The sequence below is a fragment of the Nicotiana tabacum genome, chromosome 4 (assembly GCF_000715075.1).
Source record: "Nicotiana tabacum cultivar K326 chromosome 4, ASM71507v2, whole genome shotgun sequence".
Lineage (NCBI taxonomy): Eukaryota > Viridiplantae > Streptophyta > Magnoliopsida > Solanales > Solanaceae > Nicotiana > Nicotiana tabacum.
The window spans coordinates 101,155,792-101,181,525 of NC_134083.1; the positions used below are offsets into that span (position 1 = coordinate 101,155,792).

Consider the following 25,734-nt stretch of genomic DNA (forward strand, 5'->3'; position numbering starts at 1 on the left):
AATTACCCCCGAACTTTTCACTTGCTCATAATTCTTTCAAATCTTTATACATTGTTCTTCACATCTTCATTTCTTCATCTCCAATATTCAAATCTTCATATTTCGTCTTCGAATCTTCAAGTTTGACCTTCAAATCTTCATACTCATCTTCAAACTTTCATATCCGCCTTCAGATCTTTATATTCCCAGATATCGATGTTCCCTTTGCTGATCACAGAGTTGTGCCGTCGGGCAGATGTTGATGTACATAGCACCGATCGTTAGTTACCGAACGACAAACCCTTTCATCCTTTGAGAGTGACTGGTGAGGGTAGTGCAGTGAAAAGCAAGAAGAGAAAGATCACCACAGTTGTCAGACCAGAGTCCTCAAAGGCGACACAGTCCGAGGGACCATTTAGGATGTTGAATTCCTAGTTTGTCTCCATTCGTGACTTAGTGTCACAACTCCCGAGTGGACTCTCGCACTCCCAGTCTATGCCTGATTACTGTACTAAAGAAGAGATAAAGACATATCCAGAAAAAATAGGCAGAGTATCACGAGAAATTAGCAGCTTCTGTTAGCAAGCTCAAGGAAGCATATGGCAATATGGCCAAAGCTCATGTCGATCTTCAGGAAGACTTTCAGAAGGAGAGAGAGAGAGAGAGAGAGAGAGAGAGAGAGAGAGAGAGAAGAAGAAGAAGAAGAAGGGCAAGTTCATGGTAAAAATGTGGAAAGGCATCAAGGCCGTCTTCAAATGGGGGCAACCGAACAAGATACCTCAAAATCCATGCCTCAAAATACTACTTCTTCAACTGCCACCCCAGCTTCCGACATCAAAACGACCCTACTGGCAGCGGCCGCTGAACCTTCCCTTAAGGATTTTATTCTCGGAGGTTATTCCATAGACAAAGTGGCCGTGTAACTGGCTCGCTTGAGCTTTGGTACGCTAATAGTTTACTAATAGGATTAAAAGATTATTTTACGGATATCCCAGGGGTCTGCTAGGTGATCGAAATCGCTCAGGTCAGTGAGGACTCACTCACTCACCGGTATTGACTTATTGAAAATCTCTTTGAGATTGCTTAGACAAATCTTTTTGTGTGAGGCCGCTGTTCCCCACCTTTCTTACTTGCCGGTTGACATCTCTTCTAATTCGTCGATACGAGAAGCAAATTGTTGTGTTTTTGTTCCAACGAATGTCGTATCTTGCTTCTCTTGTGCCCTCTCTTTCTATCGCAGCCCCTTTCTTCTTTTTAACTCGAACTGTGGTACACGACCTCCTTTTACTGGAAAGACCTCTATTGGATTTTAAGGTCGAGAAGGACTCAAAACAAGGGGATCGCGATGAGGAGGTGTGGAGGTATATCTACTCCATCACCAAAGACATGCTTCCGACGGTCTGGGAGGACTACAAGTGGGAGGGCAAGGAAATGGTCATCCCCGGACCTGACGAGGACATTACAACTCATATGGAGGGGTACTTAAGCATTTTTACATACCCCTTCACGCTTGGCCAGGTCGGCCCGGTGGTCCTCGACTTTTGTAAAAGGTACGAGGTCTGCCTCTGGCAGATCCATCCATCTTTTTGGAGGAACGTGATTCTCCTCCATCACTTTGTTAATAACACGGAGGAGCCCCGGTTCACTATCGATCACTTGCTCCGCATCTAGTGCCCCCCAATCTTCTAAGGGGGGTTAATTAAGCTTGCCCGACAGGCAAAGAAGGCTCCCTTCTCAAGTATCGACGAAGACAGGGACCGGGGCTGGCAAGGGAGATTCGTTCGGGTAAAGACCGAGGATTTCATTCCCTCCAATTTTTTGTCGTTCCCCGAGAAGTGGAACTCAAAACGTAAGTTCATCTTTCTTAAGTAGTTAAAATAGTTCTTTTATTTTATTCTTCTTTCTCATCACCCGATTTACCCATTATGCAGCGGTCGCCCGAGTCCCCCATTTCAAGGAGTGGATCAAGGGGATCTGCAAGCAATTGACGTACTCCGAGCGCGAGTGGCACAAACTATCAAAAGGCAAGTGGGAGGCATGTTCACATGGTGAGTGTTACTTCCTCCCCCGATTGAATTTCCCTTTTGTTCTACTGTCATTTTGACTAAGTCCATTTCTTTCTCTATAGGTTTGCCCATGACCAGTGAGCTTCGGGCAGTAGATGAGGACGAGGCCCATCCCCATCTGCAAAACCTTTCGCTTTGGGACAGCCTGTCACCGAAGCCGCTGTGAAGAAGGAGGAGAAGAAGAGAAGAAAGAGGGGGTCTTCTGGCTCCCCAGATGCGGATGCCGAGGCCAAGAAAAAGAGGGTCATGGTCATGCCGGACCTTGATTCCCTTTACCAGCTCAGGGACTACCCTAAAGATGATGACATGGAGTTTGTCACTCATGAGCTGGCCATCACTGTAGAAGAGCGGGTAGCACCGGAGGGAAGCGACCATAAGGCCGAACCCTCTTCAGCATGGGAGCCCAAGGGAAATCTTGTGTCTATTACCTCTCAAGAAGCTACTCCGGCTCTGAGAGAAGCCGCCGACGTCATTGACATTCCGTAGTCACCGTCTCACATGGATTCTCTATTTGACGAGACCCAGGCCATTAAAGAAAAATCGACTGAGGCATCACAGGCCATTGATGAGGTCCTCAGCCTGTTCTTTGAAGGCATGGACATTGGTGCACTGGAGGACTACTCCGGGTTTGGCCACTTGGAGATCCCGAAAAAGGATGTGCTATTGGAGTTAGGTGGGCTGAGCTCGAGCCCAAAGATAGTGAAGCAGTTTCTCGCCCCGAGCACGGATCCCGACCGTAAGAGAACAGTCATGTTTACGATGTCGGCGGATACCAGGGTGCTGTCTGGGCCAGTTGGCATAGCCAGATACCTCCTTTGCTTGGTGACCGAACAGGACGAAGCAAAGATGAACGAAATGGGTGCGCCGAGCCTTTTCAATGAGGCACAACATGCGCTGAACAGGGTATGTTTCCCTTTCCTTATATCCCTTAAAGTATTCATTTAGCCTTAGCATAGTTTAATGATTTCATCACTTTTGTTCCTCAGTCCTCGGTGCTCCACCATGAGAGCTTCCATCAGTCTCGAATGGAGGTGGGTCATCTTGAATTCGAGCTCAAGGAGTAGGTCCGGCAAAAGGACATGTACAAAGCTCTTAGTGAGAAAAAAGATGAGGCCCTCAAGGACCTCCCCATCCTCCAAGCCGAGCTGGAAAAAGCTCAAAATAAGGCCTCATCGGTGAAACGGGAGCATGTCATGCTGGTCGAAAAGGTAAGGGTGTTTGAGATTAATAACGAGAGGCTAAGCGCAACTACTAATGCCACAACCTTGCAGGTCTAAGAGAAGATAGACTTGATCAACAATGAATGAGGTTAAGGCCACGGCCAAGGGGTTGAGGAGCAAGATGGATCTCCTGGCCTTGGAAAAGGATGCCACCAAAGAGGATTTGGCATCAGCCATGGACCAGCTTCAGGTGATGGTGGATAAAGCCGATAAATGGTCTCGGCTGAACGATGAACTTCGAGAACAACTAGACTCGGCCATCTCGGAATGGGATGCCCTCGATCGGGAGTACACCGCACTGAAGTCTAAGTTAGAGGCAACTTCGAACGCGTCCTCCGGGGTTCAGGATATGCTGGCCTAATATAAAAACGGTGTGGAGGTGGCTGAAGCATGTATAATAACAAAGGTCGAGTACGTGAAGTGGCTATCCCAGAGGGAGACCCTCGAGGATATTCATGCCCGGGGATTCAATCTAGCGGCCGAGATCAAAGAGGCGAAGAGCCGAAGAGGCTGGGGCCAAAGAGATATACGAGCCCAAGGGTTCGGGTAGCGAGCCGAGCTCCGACGAAGACTAGGCAGAAAATGCCTTAGTTCATTTTTTGTTTTCCCTTGTACATTTTTTTTATTTTGGGGCCACTTCATAGTGCCTCTGTAAATACTTTTGATATATATAAAAAACAAATTGGCTATGTTGTGTCCTCTACTTTTCAGTGTTAGCTAACAACTTTTTGTTAACATATGACATTGATGCCTTAGCATAGAATTTGACATAACTTAGAGTGTTCATTCCCCTAGAGCCTGGATGAAGCCTGGTTTAAGTAATAACTCCGATTTGCTTTGACTTCAGAATATATGATAAAAATGAAGCCTTTAAAATACTTGAATGTTTTAAATGAACATGATTATTCTTTGCCGAAGGTGGCTCTTTTTATGGTCGGGTCTGAAGTATGCTTTCATAGGTTTTAACCATGTGTAAAGACCTTACTTTCTAAGTACGGACTCAGACGTCTCCAAGCCGTTTAAGTTGGTCGTAGCCTTGCATGTTTGGTCCCTACCTAGTAGGCTCGGTACCTCCGGGATTTGGTAGCCCAAATTATCCGATCTTATTGTCGGATAGCAGTCCCCGGTTCGGGGAGGTGCGTAGGCTTTAGGGTTTTGAACCCACTATCTAAGTAACTTAACGATAACATCGCTGGTGCAAATGTGAACTGATAAATTATAGAAGGTAAACTTCTTTTATTACTTTGAATGTAGAGAACATAATCGAAGGTATAAAAAGCTTTCTGCTATTGCAAGAATGAGCTACACGGGCATGATTCGTTTGACCATTTGACCCTTACAATTAATTCTAATATTCAAGCATTGGCTTTCAATATCAAATTAAAATGCCTTCTAAGTTTCCGAACTCAAGATCTTCACTTAGGGTGTGATGGGACCCCTAGTATTCGAGACTGAACTTGTGAGGGCTCGAATACTATTTGTCCAATATGGGTAATCTACAATACCGGCCTTAGACCGGTCTTCAAAACTAGGGTAGCACGCTTTACTATTGCCTCGTTAAAAACATTGTCGTAAAACCCACTTCGGGAAAAAACCGGTCCAAGAAAAAAAGAGTGCAATACGTGCTTTCAGACCTAATCCTCATATTTGACCTCGACTGAATACCTGCACGGGTTAGTTCAAAGCATAATAAACTACAAAGGAAATTGTGTTCGTACCTTAGCAGTAGTACCTCTTTAAGTGTGCCACATTCCAGTTGTTGGGTAGTTGTACACCGTTCCCTGGCTCGAGCTTATATGAGCCTTTCACAATTATATCGGTGACTCTGTATGGACCTTCCTAGTTCGGGCCTAGTTTCTCCTTGATTGGTTCTTGGTATGCAGTGTAATTTCCCTAATACCAAGTCCCCGACTTGGAAGTGTCAAAGGTTAGCCCTTCGGTTGTAGTATCTCTCTATTCGTTGCTTTTGGGTTGCTAACCGAACTAGGGCAGCTTCTCGTATTTCGTTCGATAAGTCTAAGCTCGTGGCCATGGACTCGTCATTCGACGTCTCGGTAGCATATTGGAACCTTAGGCTCAGTTCTCCAACTTTGACCGAGATTAGAGCTTCTGCACCGTAGACTGAAGAGAACGGTGTTGCACCGGTGCTTGACTTTGAAGTCGTTAGGTATGCCCATAAGACCTTAGGAAAAATTTCTTTCCACTTTCCTTTTGAGTCGGCCAATCTTTTCTTCAGGTTTTGGAGTATAGTTTTGTTTGTTGATTCCGCTTGACCGTGCCCACTAGGGTGGTAGGGTGTCGATAAGATCTTTTTTGATTTTGTGGTCTTCAAAAAATTTACTAACTTTGCCGCCGATGAACTGTCTCCCGTTGTCGCAAGTGATCTAAGCTGGTATCCCGAACCGGCATATTATATGATCCCAGATGAATTCAATGAACGGCCAAAGGGATAGGACTGAGTGAAGCATTTACCCCGATTGATAAATCATCGGGGTGTGCCTCTAGCATTCGTTACATTTTCGAACGAAGTTTTTCGCATCCTTTTCCATTTCTTTCTAGTAATAACCGGCTCTGATCAATTTCTGAACCAAGGATTTCGCTCCCGAATGGTTACCACAAGTACCCTCGTGTACTTCCCTCATTACGTAGTCGATCTCCCCCAGACCCAAGCACCTAGCTAGCGGCCTAAAAAATGATCTTTGGTATAATTTTCCAACGACCAAGCCAAACCTGGCAGCTTTAGTACGTAGGGCCCTCGATTCCTTGGGATTTGACGGCAATTTTCCTTTCTGAAGGTAGTCTATGTATTTGTTTCTCCATTCCCAAGTCAAGCTTGTTGAGTTAACCTCGGTGTGACCTTCTTCTATCACTGAGTTCATCAAATGCACTACTGCTCCAGAGTTGAATTTGTCGGAGTCGACTGACGACCCTAGATTAGCCAACGCATCGGCCTCATTATTTTGATCTCAAGGTACATGTTGTAGAGTCCATTCCTTGAATTGGTGTAAGGTCACTTCTAACTTATCCAAGTATATCCACGTCCATTCCTCTTTTACTTCAAACGTCTTGTTGACTTGGTTAACGACGAGGAGGGAGTCACATTTGGCCTCGATCACCTCAGCCCCCAGCTCTTAGCCAGTTCTAGACCTTCAATTATAGCCTCATATTCGGCTTCGTTGTTAGTCAATTTCACAGTTCTAATAGACTGCCTTATTATGTTACCCGTAGGTAGTTTTAATACAATTCCCAACTCGAACCCTTTTGCATTGGAAGCACCATTCGTGAATAGGGTCCAAACTCCTGAGCTAGTCCCCGAGGCGAGCAGTAATTCCTTCTCAACCTCGGGGATCAAGGCCGGCGTAAAGTCGGAAACGAAGTCTGCCAAAATCTGAGACTTTATAGTAGTCCAGGGTTTGTACTCGATATCGTACACGCTAATCTCTACGGCCTATTTAGCTAGATGGCTCGAGATCTCGGGTTTATGCATAACATTCCTTAGCAGGTATGAGGTTACAACACATATGGGGTGACACTGAAAGTACGGTTTTAATTTCCTAGATGTGCTCAATAAGGCGAGTACTAATTTTTCTAAGTGTGGATACCTTGTTTCGACATCGCCTAGGATTCTACTAACATAATAAATAGGAAACTGCGTACTTTCTTCTTCCCAACCAGGATGCCACTTATCGTTACCTCGGAAACTGCTAAGTAGAGGTATAGCTGCTCGTTCGCCTTCGAAGTGTGCAACAAATGAGGGATCGATAGATACAGTTTGAGTTCTTCTAAAGCCAGCTAGCATTCCGGGGTCCAAGAGAACCCGTTCTTTTTCTTTAGTAATGAGAAGAATCAGTGGCTCTTGTTTGACGACCTCGAAATAAACCGGCCAAATGCAGCTATCCGCTACTGCCTTGATGTTGTCAACTATGGTGATATCTTTTATGGCTTTTATCTTGTTCGGGTTGATCTCTATTCCCTGGTTAGATACCATGAAATCGAGGAACTTGCTTGAGTTGACCCCGAAGTCACACTTCTCCATGTTGTATTTTCTCAATATGTCGAAGGTTTCCTACAAATGCTTCAAATGGTCCTCTGCTTGTATGGACTTAACTAATATATCATCAATATAAACTTTCATTGATTTTCCTATTTGTTCCTCAAACATCTGGTTAAATAGGCATTGATACGTGGCACTGGCATTTTTTAGCCCAAACGACATTACGTTATAACAGTAGGTTCCAAATTTAGTTATAAAAGAAGTCTTTTCTTGGTCGCCCGAGTCCATCTAAATTTGGTCGTACTAGGAATAGGCATCGAGAAAACTCAGTATCTCGTATCCGGCCGTCGCATTGATTATTTGGTCGATGTTAGGCAAAGAAAATGAATCCTTTGGACATGCCTTGTTTAGGTCCTTATAATCCACAAACATTTTAAGTTTGTTTCCTTTTTTAGGTATGACCACTATGTTAGCTAACCAATCCTGGTACTTCCCGGATGGAACCTATTTTCAAAAGTTTAAATACCTCGTCTTTGATAAGTGCGTGCTTGATTTAGGACTACGGCCTCCTCTTCTGCTTGATTGGGTGGAATTTTGGGTCCAAGCCTAACTTGTAATTTATCACTTCCGGTGGGATCCCTGTCATATATAAGTGGGACCAGGAAAAACAATCGACATTAGCTTTAAGAAAATCAATAAGTTTTTTCCTGAGCTCGGGAGTTAACCCTGTGCCCAGGTATACCTTTCGATCCTGTAGGCACTCGATCAGTATGACCTGCTCCAATTCCTCGATTGTCGATTTAGTGGCATCAGCATCATCGGATGCTATAAAGGATCTCGAGACACCGTAATCATCCTCCTCGTTTGTTGTGTGATCCTCCTATTTTTTCGGCCCGATCAGGGTCGGGATCATTGATTGTTATTTGGTTTTCTTCTCTTCGACTAGTCCCCTACTTTTTGATGTCGAGACCGCGGGCACCGAGATTACTTCCTCGATAACGAATATCTTCTTTGTGGTTGATTGTTCCTCGTAGACCGTTTTGATTCCTTCCGGAGTGGGAAGTTTCAATGCTTGATGTAGGGTTGAAGGCACCACCCTCATGTCGTGAACCCATGGCCTTCTGAACAAGGCATTGTATCTCATATCCCCTTCGATCACGTAGAATTTTGTTTCTTGGGTGGTCCCGATAGTGTTTACTGGTAGGGTTATTTCACCCTTTGTCGTCTCGCATGCCATGTTGAACCTGTTTAATACTCGAACTGCCGGTACGATTTGGTCCAATAATCCTAATTGCTCTACGACCCTCCATCGGATGATGTTGGCCGAGATACCTGGATGAATTAACACACATTTAATTCGAGATTTATTGATGAGTACGGATTACCAATACATCATTGTGAGGCTGGATGATGACTTTCACGTCTTCATCGCTGAACGAGATGGACCCTTCCGGGATGTAATCCCGAGTGCGTTTTTCCCTTGTGATAGAAACTTTGGTGCATTTTATCATTGGCCCTTGTGGGATGTCCCACTCCCCCAATGATCATGTTGATCATGTGTCGAGGATCCTCTTGCTCAATTTGTTTGTTGGCGTCCCTGTTTTTGAAATGATTTTTGGCCCGCTCACTTAGGAATTCCCGAAGGTGCCCGTTGTTGAATAGTCGAGCCACTCCCTCCCTTAGCTGTCGACAATCTTCGATCCTGTGACCATGAGTACCATGGTATTTACACACCAAGTTGTTATCCCTCTGTGCGGGATCGGACTGAAGTGGCCTCAGCTATTTGGTCTCCTTGATGCGGCCAATGGCCGACACTATACTTGCAGCGTCCAGGTTAAAGTTATATTCTGATAATCTCGGGGTTTCCCAGCCCCCAAGTGATTTGTCGAAACCCTGTTTATTCATCAGACCCCGGTTGCTAGGTCCTTGATCGCTTCTCCTGTCATTCCTGGTTGGGTGGCGACCGGATCCGTTTCCTATTTTGTCCGAGTTGTATGGTTGATACCGATCTCGGACCAGCCTTGGCTCCTGGTCCATAATCCTTTTAGATCTGTCGTTCACTCTATTGGGGTAAACAGACCCCGAGGGGCCCCCCAGCTGGTCGTCCTCAACTCTGATCTTCGACCGATACCTGTTATGGACATCGGCCCAAGTAACCACTAGGTACTCTACCAAGTTTTGCTTCAATTGTTGAGAAGCAACGAAACTTCGGGGGTTGAGCCCTTGAGTGAACGCTTGAACGGCCCAATCATCTGCGACCGGGTGCAGATCCATTCGCTCTATCTGGAACCTTGACACGAATTCCCTAAGCAACTTGTTGTCTCTATGCTTGACTTTGAAGAGGTACGATTTCCTCGTCTCGAACTTGATGGTGCCAGCATGGGCCTTAACGAAGGCATCTGCAAGCATAGCAAATGAATCAATGGAATTTGGAGGCAAGTTATGGTACCATATCATCGCTCATTTGGACAAGGTTTCCCCAAATTTCTTCAATAACACCAACTCAATCTTGTCGTCTTCTAGGTCATTACCTTTTATTGCACATGTATAGGAGGTTACATGCTCGTTTGGATATGTGGTCCCGTTATATTTGGGAATGTCGGGCATTCAGAATCTCTTAGAAATTGGCTTCGGTGCCGCACTCGGGGGGAAAGGCTTCTGAATGAATTTTTTGGAATCAGGCCCTTTTAATATTGGAGGCGCTTCCGGGATTTGATCGCCCCTCGAATTGTAAGTTTTCACCTTCTTGTCGTTTGCCTTTTCTTTTTCTCACAAGACTCCACCCGTTTTGTTAGTGCTTCGAGCATTTTCATCACCTCGGAAGTTTGTCCGGGCCCGAACTCATCCGGTTCCACGGCAATTTGTTCATCTCTTCAAGCGCTTTCTCTAACCCACTCGGGCTCGATCCTATTCTGGGAGTGACTTTGAGTCTATAGTTGTGCTATTACCGCATGTTGAGCTTGTAACATTTCGAAAATCAATCGCAAGATAACTCTATCACCTTCCCCTTTGGGTGCTTCTCGAGCCGATGGGCGAGGTGCCCCGCGAATGCTATTTTCGGGGTCAGATGGCAGGTTGACATTGATGGCAACATGTGAGTTAGCGTCGACCGAGTCAGCGATTGGGACACCATTGGGATCAGCATGGGGTACGTCATTGCTAGGTACCACATTATTATTTTCACCGTGGTGGCCTGACTCGGTGTCAACATTCAAGTGAGTAGACTGAGAATTTGATATTTTCAGATTAAACTGAAATTAAACTTCAAAGAGCAAATGTAAAATAGAGTGTGTTATAAAGATTCATATTAAATTACCACTATTATCCTTAGTCCCACGGTGAGCGCCAAACTATTTACCCTTAAAATGAGTAACAATTAAATTTGTACGCGGTTTAAATGATACGTGATTCAATTTAACATGAATGATCTATGAACAGAAAATAATTAAAGTAAAGAGAAACAAAACGATCAAACCAAACTTTATGGACAATTAAGCCTGGTTTTTGGATGAACACTGAAAATTGACCCCGGCTGAACAACACTATGAACAGTAGCTAGAGAACAAAAATTAGCTTTTATTCCTTTGATATGTGTGCCAACATTGGTTTAAATAAGGTAAAAAAATCTTCTACTTCCAGTAAATGTTGATCAGCAGTTGATATTGGGCGGATATTACGGCTCCCCGCTTATCATGCCTAATTATTTTTCCCCATAGTCTCAGCCCTTTACTCTGCTCGGACCCGATGCTCAGCCGTATCCCGGGTGCACCATTCGTCCTTCCCGAGCTCTGAGACATGGAACCCCTTGGCTTTACTCGAGGTAATGCCAGATCGTGCTTCCTTCTAGTTTCTTTACTAAAAAATCGGGGGTAACTTTATCCTCGATTTTACCCGTACATAAATATTAAAGTGCGCAAAGTTGGGAGAAAATATTCATATTTGCACCTTAAAAAAGTTTCAATGATGAAACTAATAGCATGTTTGGTCAAATTTCTCCAAATCTAAAAGCATTTTTTTTTAATTTAAAAAGTAGTTTTTTTTCAAAGTTGAAGTGTTTAGCCAAGCTTTTAGAAGGAAAAAAAAGAGCTTTTGAGCAGAAACAAAAATAGTTTGGGAGAAGAAGAAAAAAATAGCTTCTCTCCAAAAGTACTTTTGAGAAAAATATACTTAGAACAAGTTTTTAAAAGTTTGGTCAAATACTAATTGATACTTAAAAGTATTTTTTAAATTAATTAGTCGAACACAAACTGATTCTCGCCAAAACTAAGTAGTAATTTCATAAACTATAGGGATCCAAGTGCAGCAATTACGAAAAATTAAAAATGTAGGAACGTCGACGTTTCGCAAACCCCTTCCCTGACTTCTTTCCTCCCCATCTGCAAAACCCAGAGCTAGTTCCAATCCCTCTAGCCCCCAAAACCATACCTTAGTGCATATGCAACACAACTTTCTCACTCTCAAACACAAACCCGCATATGAATTTGATAAAAAAATCTCTATCCTCAATCCTAAAATCCATAGCCACCCAACAGTTTGCATCCCATAGTCACAACCTTCAGCACCACAGAACCATAGTAAAAGTCCGTTTAAAATGGGTGAAAAACAGAGGTTTGGACCACATAATCGATGTTCAAACGGATCTTAAAGCAGCTTGTTTATTAAAAGAAGCTATTGTTCGTTCACCAGTTGGTTATCTAACTGCGAAGTCACTTGCTGACTCACAAAAAATTCTTGGACTTACAGTTCCTACACTTAGGTTTATTAGAAGATACCCAACTCTTTTTGAAGAGTTTCCTCACCCAAAGTACCCATCTTTGCCTTGTTTTAAACTTACCCATATTGCTAAAATTCTTCATGATCAAGAACTGAAGGTGTTTGATGATAACCACACTGATTTGGTTCAAAGGCTTTCCAAACTTCTTATGATGACAACTAACAGAATGGTACTTCTTTAAACACTTTTATTTCATCATTTTTGGTCCCATATTTGTGTTACAAGATATAATAATTTTTTTTTATTTACATTTATTTGTATACTATTGGTCTGAAATGAGTTTATATGAAGTAACATGGTTAGTGAAGATACTCTAACTTGTTTGGAACTAAGGCGTAGTTGTTGATGGTGTGAATATTGTTAGCATATCCTGCTAAAAGGGCAGCCCGGTGCACTAAACTCTCTCTATGCGCGGGGTCTGGGTAAGGGCCGGACCACAAGAGTCCATTGTATGCCGCCTTACCCTGCATTTCTACAAGAGGCTGTTTTCATGGCTCGAACCCGGTGACCTCCCGGTCATATGGCAGCAACTTTAGCAGTTATGCCAAGGCTCCCCTTATGTTAGCATATCCTACTGCCCGGGAAAAAAATAGGAAAAAGATTGGAGCTTTTTCTTGAGGATTATTGCCAATTGAATGTAATTGTATTTGTCATTGTATTTTTACCAATCATGCTTATGGAGAGGATCTAGTGGACTGCAAATTTGCTTGTGATTGCTACTAATTGGAAAATGCTGTAAAAATATGAAAATTTTCTTTGCAAATTGTGGTTTTGGGGTATGATAGTTATTGGAGGACAAAACTGAAATGATAGTTATTGGAGGATAAGACTGAAGGCCAATTTGGATTAGTTATAAAGACTTCCTTCCTGGTGTAGCTTTTAAAAGTCAAGATAAAATACCTTTTATTCGGATTTTGTGAATTTCAAAATGCAGGACCAATACTGCTCTTTTTCCATATGTGGAACTTGTTTCTCTCCTCCCATTTTCTTGGTGCTAAATTCTTCTAATTTTCTTTAATATTTTCAGGTTGCGCTGCAGTCATTACATCCTTTGAAATGGGATTTAGGATTGCCCGATGATTTTGATAAGAATTTAATTAGGAAATTTCCTGATCATTTTAGGATAGTTAAGGGAACGAATGGATTGGCTTGCTTAAAGCTTGTTCAATGGCCAGAAGAATATGCTGTCTCCGAGTTGCAAAAGATGAATGAGAAGAGCACAATAGACGATGGAAGCCCTCCTGGGTATAGAGAATTTAAAAGGGGCAAAGCTGCATTAGAATTTCCAATGAGTTTTCCAAGGGGATATGGGGCACAGAAGAAGGTCAAAGCGTGGATGGATGAGTTTCAGAAGCTGCCTTACATCTCACCTTATGAGGATTCAAGGGGAATTGACCCCGATAGTGATCTTATGGAAAAGAGAATAGTTGGGGTTTTACATGAGTTTCTAAGCTTGACACTATACAAGAAAACAAAGAGAAATTACTTGAGGAGCTTGAGAGAGGAACTAAATCTTCCACATAGATTTACTCGAATATTTACAAGGTATCCAGGAATATTTTACCTCTCATTGAAGTGCAAAACAACGACTGTGGCGTTGAGAGAGGGGTACCGTCGTGGAAGACTTGTAAATCCGCATCCTCTGACTCGCCACAGGGATAAGTTTCATCATGTTATGAGGACTGGGTTAATTTATCGAAGCAAAGGAATAGACATTTTGCCGCAACTAGACAATGTAGTTGATGAAGAGGATACGGGAGAAGAAGAGAGTGATGAAGAAGAGATAGAAATGAATGATGAATGCTACGAAGATGGATCTTCAGATGCAGACACAGGTGGTGATGAAGGCTAGCATCCCCTGAACAGAGGCAATTTATTTCTCGGAAATAATACAGAGAGGAAAAGCTCTTGAGGTACCTTGACTTTTGTTACTCTCTTCCTTGAGTTGTTATGTTGGTAGTTATTGGACTGGATAGATCTATGGAAATATCTATCTGAAATGCAAGGTTATTACCATAACAACAAACAACAACAACTAATAAAATCTCACAAGTGGGGTCTGTGGAGGGTAGTGTGTAGGCAGACCTTATCACTACCTTCTGAAGTTGGAGAGACTATTTCCGAAAGACCCTCGGCTCAAGAATAGTGAAAATGAAGCAATAGACAAACAATAGTAACAAAAAGGTAATAAGGCAATGGAAGCAAATGGTACAACGAGTAATAACAAAGATCCAGAATACGAAACTACAAGAATAATGTCAATCCTACTGATAATAATGACACACCGTGTAAAAATAAGGGACTAGGAATAGAAAAATAAAAGACTAGTACTAATACTAAGACAAGGCAAAACTCTAGACTGTTTGTCAACCCACAACCCTAATTCTCGACCTCCACACCTTCTTATCAAGGGTCATGTCCTCAGTAAGCTAAGGTAGAGCCATGTCCTGCCTAATCACCCCAGCCCAATTCTTCTTAGGCCTCCCTCCTCTGACCCGCCATGGACAACCTCTTACACCTCCTAACCGGGGCATTAGAGTCTCTCCTCTTCACATAACCGAACCATCCCAGCCTCGATTCCCGCCACTCTTCCACAGGAGCCACACCCACCTTGTCCCTAATATAATCATTCCTAATCTTGTCTTTCTTGGTATGCCCACACATCCATCTCAACATCCTCATTTCTACTACTTTTATCCTCTGGGCATGAGATTTCTTGACTGGCCAACACTCGGTTCCATACAAAATGGCTGGTCTAACTACCGCTTTGTAGAACTTGCCCTTTAGTCTAGGTGGAATATTCCTGTCACACAAAACACCAGAAGCGAGCCTCCAATTCATCCACCCCACTTCAATATGATGTGCCACATCCTCGTCAATCTCCCCGTTACTCTCTATTATAGACCTAAAATATTTGAAACTCTCTCTTGGGATGACTTGTGTATCAAGCTTCATGTCCAATTCGGCTTCATGCATCTAACACTGAACTTACACTCCAAGTATTCTGTTATTGTCCTGCTCAACTTGATACCTTTAGACTGGAGGGTCTGTTGCCACACCTCCAGCCTAGCATTAACCCCGCAACGTGTCTCGTCAATCAGTACTATGTCATCTGCAAATAACGTAGACCATGGTACCTCCCCTTGGATGTATCGTGTCAGCACATCCATCGCAGGGCAAATAAAAATGGGCTAAGAGTTGATCCCTGATGCAACCCCATCACCGTTGGGAAATAATCCGAGTCTCCTCCCGCAGTCTTCACCCGAGTCTTAGCTCCATAGTACATGTCCTTAATCACCCTAATGTATGCTATCAGAACGCCGCTAACCTCCAAACATCTTCATAGAACCTCCCTAGGGACTTTGTCATAGGCTTCTTCTAGGTCAATTAACACCATATGCAAGTCATTCTTGCTCTCCCTATACTGTTGCGTCAACCTCCTCACAAGATGAATGGCTTCTGTAGTCGACCGCCCCGACATGAATCCGAACTGATTCTCCGAAATAGACACACTCCTTCTCACCCTCCTCTCCACTACCCTCGCCCAAACTTTCATGGTGTGACTCATCATCTTAATACCCTTATAGTTGTTGCAATTCTAGACATCACCTTGTTCTTGTACAATGGGACCATCAGACTCCACCTTCATTCTTCGGGCATCTTCTTTTCTAAAAATGACATTAAACAATCCAGTAAACCACTCCAAGCCTGCCCGGCCCGCGTCCTTCCAAAATTCCACCGGTTCTCGTCTGGTCTGGTTGCCCTACCCTTGCTCATCTTCCACATTACCTCCTCAACTTCCTCAACCTTAATGCACCTACAAACTCGAAATCACGCTGGCTTTCTGAGTTCTCCAACTCCCCAAGCACAATATTCTTGTCCCTTTCCTCGTTCAAGAGTTTATGGAAGTATGTCTGCCACCTGCGCCTAATACACGCTTCTTCCACCAATACCTTGCCTTCCTCGTCTTTGATGTACCTCACTTGGTCTAGGTCCCGAGCCTTCTTCTCTCTCGCCTTGGCTAACCTGAACAATTCTGCATCTGCCGCCAAGTTCCTCATACAAGCATACAAAGGCTGCAGTCTTAGCTGTTGTGACCGCTAACTTCGCCTCTTTATTTGCCTTCTTACCATAAATGAGTAAAATATCTGCAAAATATTTTATCTCATGTGAAAATGGAGTTTGTACTTGAGATCTCTCTGTGGCATATAATAGATCAAAAAAATGAAAATTGGAAAATCTTTTAGATTCACTGTATAATCACTGTCACTAGGAAGGAGGTTTTACTTCTATATGTGACATTTATCTACAGGTTGCATTTATATTACGGTTCATACAATGTGAGTTCCTATATCAACCTAGAAAGCAGGAAGATAGAAGTCAAATGCAATATGATTAGTCACGGACACATTGACATGGTAAACTTTGAGAAATGACATATCAATATGTAACATTGACAATTATGAACATATCATACAAAGAAATATTAAGAAATGTGCTGGTAACGGAATAGTGGAGGTGTGCACAAGGCTTAGACACCACTGCTAGGAAAAAAGAAAAAATGTTGAGACAGAAAAGACGGGATGATCTCATACATATAATTTAATAGGAAGTATCGTTCTTTGATAAATTAATTAATAGTAAATATCTTTTTCAATTTCTTAAGGTAATACTTTTATAAATAATTTGAATACCCAGCACTAAGACCGTGTTGGAGAGCACATCCTAAATACAACATTATCCACCCTACAACTAATGACATCTATAAGCTTCCCTTCGTCGTCCATATCATCTAGCTTACACCATGAAGCTAAAGTAGATAAGCATTTGAATTTCACCATATGAATAGACAATAGACTCTGATTTGCTTTCAAAACATCTAAAATTCTGTTCTCTCCAAATAATTCAGAAGACACAGCCCGAAATAGCTCACTAAATCCTTTTCAGCTCCTTGTTACCTTTGCAAAACAGCCAGCTATTCAGAAGATCCTTAATAGTTTGCAGGGATGACCCATTTTATCCCAAAGATTAAAAAATAGATGCCAAAATTGCCCAGCTACTTCACAATGTAAAAACATATGAGCACTGTTTCAACTTCCTTTTTACTGAAGAAACATCTACTGCATGCAAAAGCACGCAACTTTGAATGACACGACAGCTCCCCGATTATCTTACACGGTCAAGGAGAATGTTTTCCGATATCTGAAGCAAATGAACAAGACAATCCTCTTCTCCATCTTCCAGAGCATTCATGTTCAGTTCCTGCAACAATGCTGCCAATGTCCCAATCGGACCAATGCCTCCTGAAATTCAGCTGCCAATTACTTCCATGGTTAAGCTTTGCCACAGTAGCATCTTTATCAGCAGAACGGCTAAACGGATCAGGGTATCTAAACTTTAATGGAGTGTGCCCTATCCAAGCATCATGCCAAAACTTAATCCCCCCTCCCCCCCCCCCCCCAAATCCCCATTTCTAACTTGTATTCTGATTTCCTTGAAAATTATCCTACTGCCTTCTAATGAATTTCCGAAGCCCGCAACCACATAAGGACTGATTACGTCCTTAGTTTTCCAACAATCTTGTTCCCCGTATTTAGACACCACAATATTCCTCCATAAAACCTTTTCCTCATTAGCATACCTCCACAACCACTTCGAAAGAAGGCAATGATTGTGAATTTTGAGGTTTCTTAGACCCAACTCCCCATCCTCCTTGCTCAAAAGAGCAGTCTTCCAGTTAACTAAGTGATAGGCACCCTTCTCCTTATTCCCTTCCCAAAGAATTAATTCTAAATAGCTTTGTAGTCTAAGTTGATTAATAAAGCACATGCTACATGGACTCAACTATGCAGCTTCAATAACAATTTCGTCGCCATTTCAATTTACTCTCTTATTTTATATGGTTCATATTACTTTTGGTTGATATTTTTCCACATTGTATTTCATTTAACTGGATTCCACATTCCAATATAGAGAAACGATAGTTCTTTCAGCTGTTTAAGGAGGAACATATATCAATTGGACAATGTTTTTAGTTTGATTTCTCCTTCTCCTTTTGTTTTTTGGGGAAAAAGTCTTATTCGTTTCTTCTAAATTACAGGAGCAGGCATTTTATGTTAACCTTGGTACCCTATTAAGTGGATTAAGATGCAAAAATATCCTACAATTACAGAAGAAGAAGTGGAACTGTTGACTACAAGTGGTACACCCTCTGCGGGAGAAATTACAAGATATTTATACCTTGTACTTTGTGATATACAAAGATAAAGTTCTCTTGAATAAACTGTAATTTTGAATTTAGAATCATTCTTCTGTCAAATGGTGATTTGTTTCTAATATGCCTACTGATAGAAGCTGGCAGGATTTCACGGTTTAGCCTGTAAATGCTTTTTGAAATAGTTTGGTAAACTGCTGCTGTTCTTTTTGTGCGGTTGAATTTGAAATCTTTTCCCTCTTTCTTTTGGTTTTTGGGGGTGGGGGGCGGGGGAGTAGAAACTTGCCTTACTTGAGAAAAGAAGATTAGTCATCAATGGCTAGAAAAGGAGGTTATATTGTTTTTGATATCATCCTCGTGCAAGTTTTCTATTTTCTTAATGAAATCGTACGATTTAAACAAAAAAGTGATAAGTGAAGTAGGTATGCACTTAAAGTGGCAAGCTTAAATGATTAATAACCTACATTGGTAACCCTTAAACTATCAGATGTTTGGAAAAAAATACAAGTCGTAGTGTGTTCTTTATTATTTTCTGTTCAAACTTGACATGATGATTCAAAAGTTTAATGTTCATTAACCAAAATCACTTCAATGTGGTTATCATGCTTCTGAAGAAGTGGATTCTAATCATTCTGTACTTATTATGATCTACGTAAGTGGCCAACAAGTAGAAGGCTAGTATGTAGTTGGGCGTATTTCTTTTTCATACCAGTAGTATTAGTATTGCTCTTGTATTTTCCTATTCTTAGTTTTCTTTTACTACCTGTTATTTATGTTTCTTGTTTTTATCCCCTATTCTTGTTTCTTTCGCTTTGGTTCTATTATCGTGTTGCTGTTACTATTTGTTACTATTGCTTCTTTTTCATCTTTCCTAGAGCCGGGGGTCTATCGGGAACATCCTCTCTACCCTCACAATATAGGGGTAAGGTTTGCATGCACTCTACCCTCTCCAGACCCTACTTGTGTGATTACACTGGAGTTGTTGTTCTTGTTGTCCTAATTTTCTTGATTTCACACTACATTGCAGGTGTAATGTTGGGCCTTGAGATTCTGTTTCTCATCCATGCAAATCTGTAACCAAAGCAGTTTGTTTATTCTTTCTTCACTGGAAGAAAGGGGGAAATCCAGAATAGTCCTGTTCAGGAACTTTAGACAAGTTGATTTTGTTAATGAACTGTCATCTTTCTCCTTTCTGGTAGACAGATTTGACAAGATATCAAAATAAAGTTCATGTAAACGGATAGCATGAGGTTGACTTGTGCACATCATGGCAGAGCCTTGGTAATTTGCTGCATGTGGGTGCAAATATTTAACTCTTTGTGCACTCAAAGGTATAGCCTAGAGGTCTTTTCAGACCAAAAATGTTAAGTGATTTCTTTCATTCACCTAAGCCTTGACGAGTAGAGTCATCCAATACTTGTGTTGATGAGAGATAATAAGCATCTGATGGAATAATCGAGATGCAAGTAAATTGACTTGCACAATGAAAATATTTAATGTTATATTCAATGTGTCAGATATGTACAAGACTGCTGCAATGTTTAGTGAGGCTTGAGTAAACTACCACTTGTTAGCTTGAACTAAAAAATTTGTGCGAGCAAGGGGTTTGTTTAGGGTTGTGGTGGATCACTGCTACAAAAGATGTCACGTTTGACCTGTATATGTCATTGGTGAACACAGTTTGGCATGTATCGTTTGGCCCATCCATGAATTTATGGACATAGAGGGTGTTTGGCTAAGCTTATTATGATGATCCGATAGGTCATTTATAGTGTCAGTGGCGGAGCCAGGATTTTCATCAAGAGGGGAAAAATATAAAGAAATAAATTCATCAAGAAGTCAAAGGGTGTCAATACATAGTATATATACAAATTTTATAAAACATTACCTAACTACACAGTGTAATTTTTCGACAAAGGGGTGACACTCGTTAAATGCATATAGTTCCGCCATTGTATAGTGTTATCCTTCGTTTCTGTGTTCTGAGACTTCGAATGGCTCCGTTTAGCCTTTCTCGATTTGCGTGCGCAGTCCGTATTTTTTTCGGAAAAACTTTATGTGAAAAATTGATAAAAATGTGAAATTTTGCCTTAAAACTCATTTGAGTTGACTACGGTTAACGTTTTGTGTAAATGGATCCAGAATAGTTTTTGACGGTCCCGGTGGGTCTGTATCGTGATTTGGGACTTGGGCGTATGCTCGGAATCGAATTCGGAAGTCCCTAACTTGATTAAACGTAATTTGTTGAAAACGAGTAATTTAAAGGTTTAAAGAATTCCTAAGTTTAATCGTAGGTTGACTTTATTGCAACCGGGTTCGGATTTCGGTTTCGAAATTTGGTATAAGTTCATTTCAGTATTTATGACTTGTCTGCAAAATTTGGTGCAAAACGGAATTGATTTGATTTGATTGGGACGCCCGGTTGTAAAATTGAAAGTTTTTAAGTTTCTTTGAAAATTTCATTCGTTTTGGTGCCCGATTCGTAATTCTAGGTGTTATTTTCATTCGTATAATGATATTATTTCACTTGTGTGCATGTTTGGGTTGGAGATCGAGGGGCTCGGGTGAGTTTCAGATATGCTACGAACTATTTGAACTTAGAAAGAATTGTTGGTTTTGGCTACTGCTGATATCTGGTGGCATGTGCTTCGCGATCGCGAAGACTCTCTCGTGATCACGGAGGGGAATCTGGGCTCGGAGGAGCTTCTTCTTCGCGAACGCGAAGTAGTGGGAGATTTACCATTCGCGAACGAGTCCTTCCTCTCGTGAACACGTAGGGTTATAGGGTCCTGGGAGGGTGCATGTCAGTTACTCTTCGCGAACGCGTTCACTAGATCGCGTACGCGAAGGCAGGGGGAGTAAGCCTTCACGAACGTGAAGAGTGGCTCGCAATCGCGTCAGGTGTCTCGCGAACGCGATGAACACATGACGCCTAGACTTTAAAATGTTCCAAACACGGGATTTCACCCATTTTTCACTATCTCTCATTAAAGCTCGGCCTAGAGGCGATTTTGAAGAGAAATGTCATCACCATTTCATAGGTTAATATACTTTAACTCGTTTTCTTCCATTTCCATCAACACCCATTGATTTCTAACATTAATCTATGCTCTTTCATGATAGAAAATTAGGGATTTGGGAAGAATTGGGGGGTTTTGTAAAATCGAGATTTAGACATCAAATTGAGGTCGGATTTCGAAACTACTCACATAATCGGGCTCGGGGATGAATGCGTAATTGGGTTTTGGTTCGAATCTCGAATTTTGACCAAGTGGGCCCGGGGTTATTTTGTTGATTTTTTGGAAAAAAGTGTAAAGATCTTAGCTTTACGTATTGTAATTGATTTTCCTCGCATTGTTTGTTGATATATAGTTGATTTTGGTTAGATTTGATTGGTTTGGAGGCGAATTTTAGAGGAGAGGCCCCGGTTGAGCTTTGATTTGCTTGCGGAGTGAGGTGAGTGTTGGGTCTAACCTTGATTTTAGGGAATTAGGAACCCTTGAACTATACGTTATGTGATTTACATGTGTAATGGCGTATATGCGAGATGACGAGTCTATATACGCCGTCAAAATAGTTGTTTTCATGCTTTCCCGTATTTCATTAATTATCTTATTTCATGTCTTAACTGTTACATATTTTAATTGCTTTCTATAGCGTAATTTGTTATACTTATCAACTATTAACTCTTGTATTGAAATGCTCGTTTCTTCCATAATTCCATGATTAATTGCTACTTGCCTTACTTGTCTTACTTGTTGATCATTTTCCAAACCTACACCACTATAGAGTAGTGAGGATGGTCAATGCAGTTTTACCCAACGAGGTCGGGGTCGATTTCCACAGGGAGTTAAATTGGTTTGGATTTGGGTATCTAACTAATCTAGATGTGCGTGTTGTTCCTAATTGCACTTCCAAATATTGTTGCGATTGATTTTATTCTAATTTTATACTATAGTATGCTAAGTGTAAGCTTAGTACAACATTTTTGGTGAAAGTTTCAAGTGTCAAAAGGCACTAGGGAAGTGACTTCCGCCTAGGTGAGTATCTAATGGGTATCAATAATCTAGGACAAGCTTGTTATGATTGGGGGTCGTGATATAACCATCATACATAAGTGCTCACTCTATACCTCTCAGTAGTTTGAGTGACTTTGCCCGATTTGGCTTTCTCAAGCCCAAATGGGTGTTCATACAATACAAGTGAAATTGGCTCAAATCGAGTATTACTATCTCTAGATTTAACCCTTTAATTGGGGCCATCAATCTCTTGAGTTCACCCCAATTCCTTGTTAGCCTAATTTTTCTAGACTTAGTCCTTCTTTCTCAAGAAGAGCCTAAGTCATAAAGGCATGAATCAGTATTTGCAACTACTAATTCTATAATTTTAGCATAAATTAGGCTAAATATCACTAACTCATAAACTATTAGCCCTAAAATTCAAGACCCATTAAATACCCACACTAGGGTTGGGTCACAACCCTAGCTATGGGGTCTAGCTACTCATAATAACAACAGAAATCAAAGATAAAGATGAAATATAGGCCATAATATTAAAGTACAAGATGAAAATCTAAAGTTTGAAGGTAAATCTATTCTAAAATTGCCCAAAAAGGGAAAAACCAGTTGTTCACGTGCTCTGCTCAACCTTGACTTAACCTAAAATTGATAAAAGGATCTATTTATACTAAGCTAAAAATTTTGGGCAAAAATGCCCCTGCGGAGGATTCGCGGACGCGTAATTCTGACCACGTCCGCGTAATAATGAGCATGGTCCGCATTTCTTCAATACTGGGTTTGGATTGGGCTTAGTTTCGCGGACCGCTTAATTTTAACCTCGTCCGCGTGTGCTTCCATCGCGACCGCGTAATTTGGACGCGGACCACGTTCTTCAGTAAAGCCCGACTTGCAGGTTCTCTGAACCTCAAGATGCGCTCTCAGCGGAATTCCCTTCGCGGTCGCGCCAAAGATTCCACGGCCGCGCCTTTCCAACGCGGTCAACGGTGATTTTAGTACTCAAAAGCAGCTTCTCTTAATCTACTTTCGCGGACCGCGTAATAGTGGCCGCCTCAGCGGTGGTCCTTACGCGGCCGCGCTTTTCTGCCGCTCTCAACGCTCTAGTCTCAGCCTTGGATTCGTGCAGGTTTGACTCCTCCATGAGTTGATTATGGCTTCTTTGCCTCATTTTGACCAAACCCTGCAAGCAAGCACATTAAGTTAGTTTTCAGGAATACCTTTACGCATTTTTTACCCAAAACCTAAGCAAAAGAGAGCAAATAATAGGCTAAAACCCCTAGTTATCAACTCCCCCAAACTTAAGTTTTTGCTTGTCCTCAAGCAAATAAGGTAATTCCCACCTCCACAAGAAAAAAAAAAGGAAAATTTCAGCTTTCCTAATATGACTTCATCAAGCATCAATTGGGACTAACAATTACCCTCAACACAAATGAATTATCAACAACATTATGCTATGACTTCTTGAGTTCCATAGTTCTAATGTGTCACAAAAGCATCAAGAGTTGACTCAATTCATCAAGGAAGCTCGCTCTCTCACGTAGGTCATTGTGGATCCCAGACTCCTCCTCCTCTACTCTCCATGAGCTAATCTCACCTTATAGAATGTGACACTCAAAATAGGGATTGTAAAGAAGTGCTCTCATCACTCTCAAAAGAATGTCACAAATTCGGCTCTAAGTACCATAAGCTTGCCCCTCATGTAAATCACCACTAATGTAAGCTCACTCAACTTGAAATCCTATAAGGCTTTAGCGGGATGTAGTGAAGGCTTTTTGGATCAAGGTAGGACATAATGAACTATAATGGTATCATCTTTCCTTAAGCACTCCATTTTCTTATTTCGGCTCATACTTTCTTGACTCTTTTGAGTCATTTTCTTCTTCCTTAGGGGAACTAGAGAGACACATTGTCACTCTTTCTTCTTCATGACAATCATTTTTCTCCTTTGAGTCTTTTGAGTCAATCCATGCCTTTCAACATTGTTTTCTTGAATCCTTTCAACCTTTACTTTCTTTTTGACATGCTTCTTTTTGGTTTTTCATCCTTTCTTTGCCTTTCCTTTCCATCAATTATTTTTGTTCTTTGAACCTTTCATCACTTTGAAGTTCCTCGTATCTCTCCCAAACTTATGTTTTTGCCAAATGTTCATCATGAATGCTAAGGAAAGATTGGGTGCCAAGATAGGGTCATTATAAAATGGATGAGGGCTTGTAATGAGGTTATTGAATGAAAAAGGCTTAGGCTCAAAGGGGTTGACTAAGGATATCATAATGGTAGGAAACAGAAGTTTTCAAATGTTCAAATGGGACCAAGGAGAGCCTATAATCACTTATCACTTGGTAGTGCCCCCTTAGGGAGAGTATTCAATGCTTGAGAAATTTGACCTATTTGTACTTCCAAGTTGCGAATAGAGGTAGTATGGGAGGCTATTTGAGCATCAGAGTCAGCATTCCTTTCCATCATTTATTTGAACATACTCTCTATCCGCCCCATCTCATTGTTTAAGGAACTTTGCCCTTGAGACAAATATGGAGGCAGATTGTTGGGTTGTTGATACATCGGGGGCCTTTGAAAGCCCAGCCCCTGATTGCCTTGATTATTATTATTCCAACCCCCTTGGTTTCCATTGCCGCCCCAATTGTCATTGTTGTTCCCCCAATTTTGATTGTTGTTTCCCCAATTGTTCGAGTTGTTGTTGTTGCCATTGTCCAATTTCCTTGGCCTTGGTTGCCCCAGTTTTGATTGTTCCCTTACGGTCTCCATTGTTGAGTTGGAGCATTGCTCCGTTGACCTTGGTAGTTATTGGCATATAACACTTCCTCACTTTGATCATTATAAGAATCGTCTTGATTGTAACCACTACCACTTTGCTCATATTGATCTTGATTGTTTTGCACTTGTTGACCATGCTGTCTCCTCTTGTTGACCATGACATTTATCCCTTCCATGGCATTTACTTGCTTTGTCCCTTGAACTTGCTGAAGCTGGGCCTTCGCTAACTGATTCATAGTAGTTGTTAACTCGGCTATGGCGTGTCCGTGATCATGAAGTTCCTTGTGAAGATGGATGACATTAGGGTCACCCTGAGGAACATTTGCCCGACTCTGCCAAGCTGAGGATGTGTCAGCCATCTCATCAAATATTTCACAAGCATCGGCATAATACATTTTCATAAAATTTTCCCAAGCTAGCTGATTTACCACACATTGGTTGGTCGTGTTGATACCCCTATAGAATCTTTGCTGAATCATTGCTTCAGTCATATCATTGTTTGGGTATTCCTTGACCATTATCTGGTATCGATCCCAGATTTCATGTAGGGGTTCATTAGGTTCTTGTTTAAAGGCTAAGATCTCATCCCTCAATGTTTCCATATGACCCGGTGAAAATAATTTGGCTATAAACTTTTCTATCAACTCATCCCACGTGTGTATGGAGTGGTTGGGTAGCCTCTCGAGCCAGTCCAAAGCT

General features: G+C 41.7%; 1 protein-coding gene across 1 annotated transcript; it reads left to right on the forward strand.

Moving 5' to 3' along the window:
* The first annotated feature begins 11,566 nt into the window (after positions 1–11,566).
* Positions 11,567–18,441, forward strand: LOC107796026 (protein WHAT'S THIS FACTOR 9, mitochondrial). The gene is made up of 3 exons (XM_016618740.2): positions 11,567–12,202; positions 13,061–13,946; positions 18,134–18,441. Exons 1-2 carry the CDS (start codon positions 11,735–11,737, stop codon positions 13,883–13,885), a joined length of 1,293 nt encoding a protein of 430 aa, XP_016474226.1. The 5' UTR covers positions 11,567–11,734; the 3' UTR covers positions 13,886–13,946; positions 18,134–18,441.
* Positions 18,442–25,734: the final 7,293 nt, after the last annotated feature.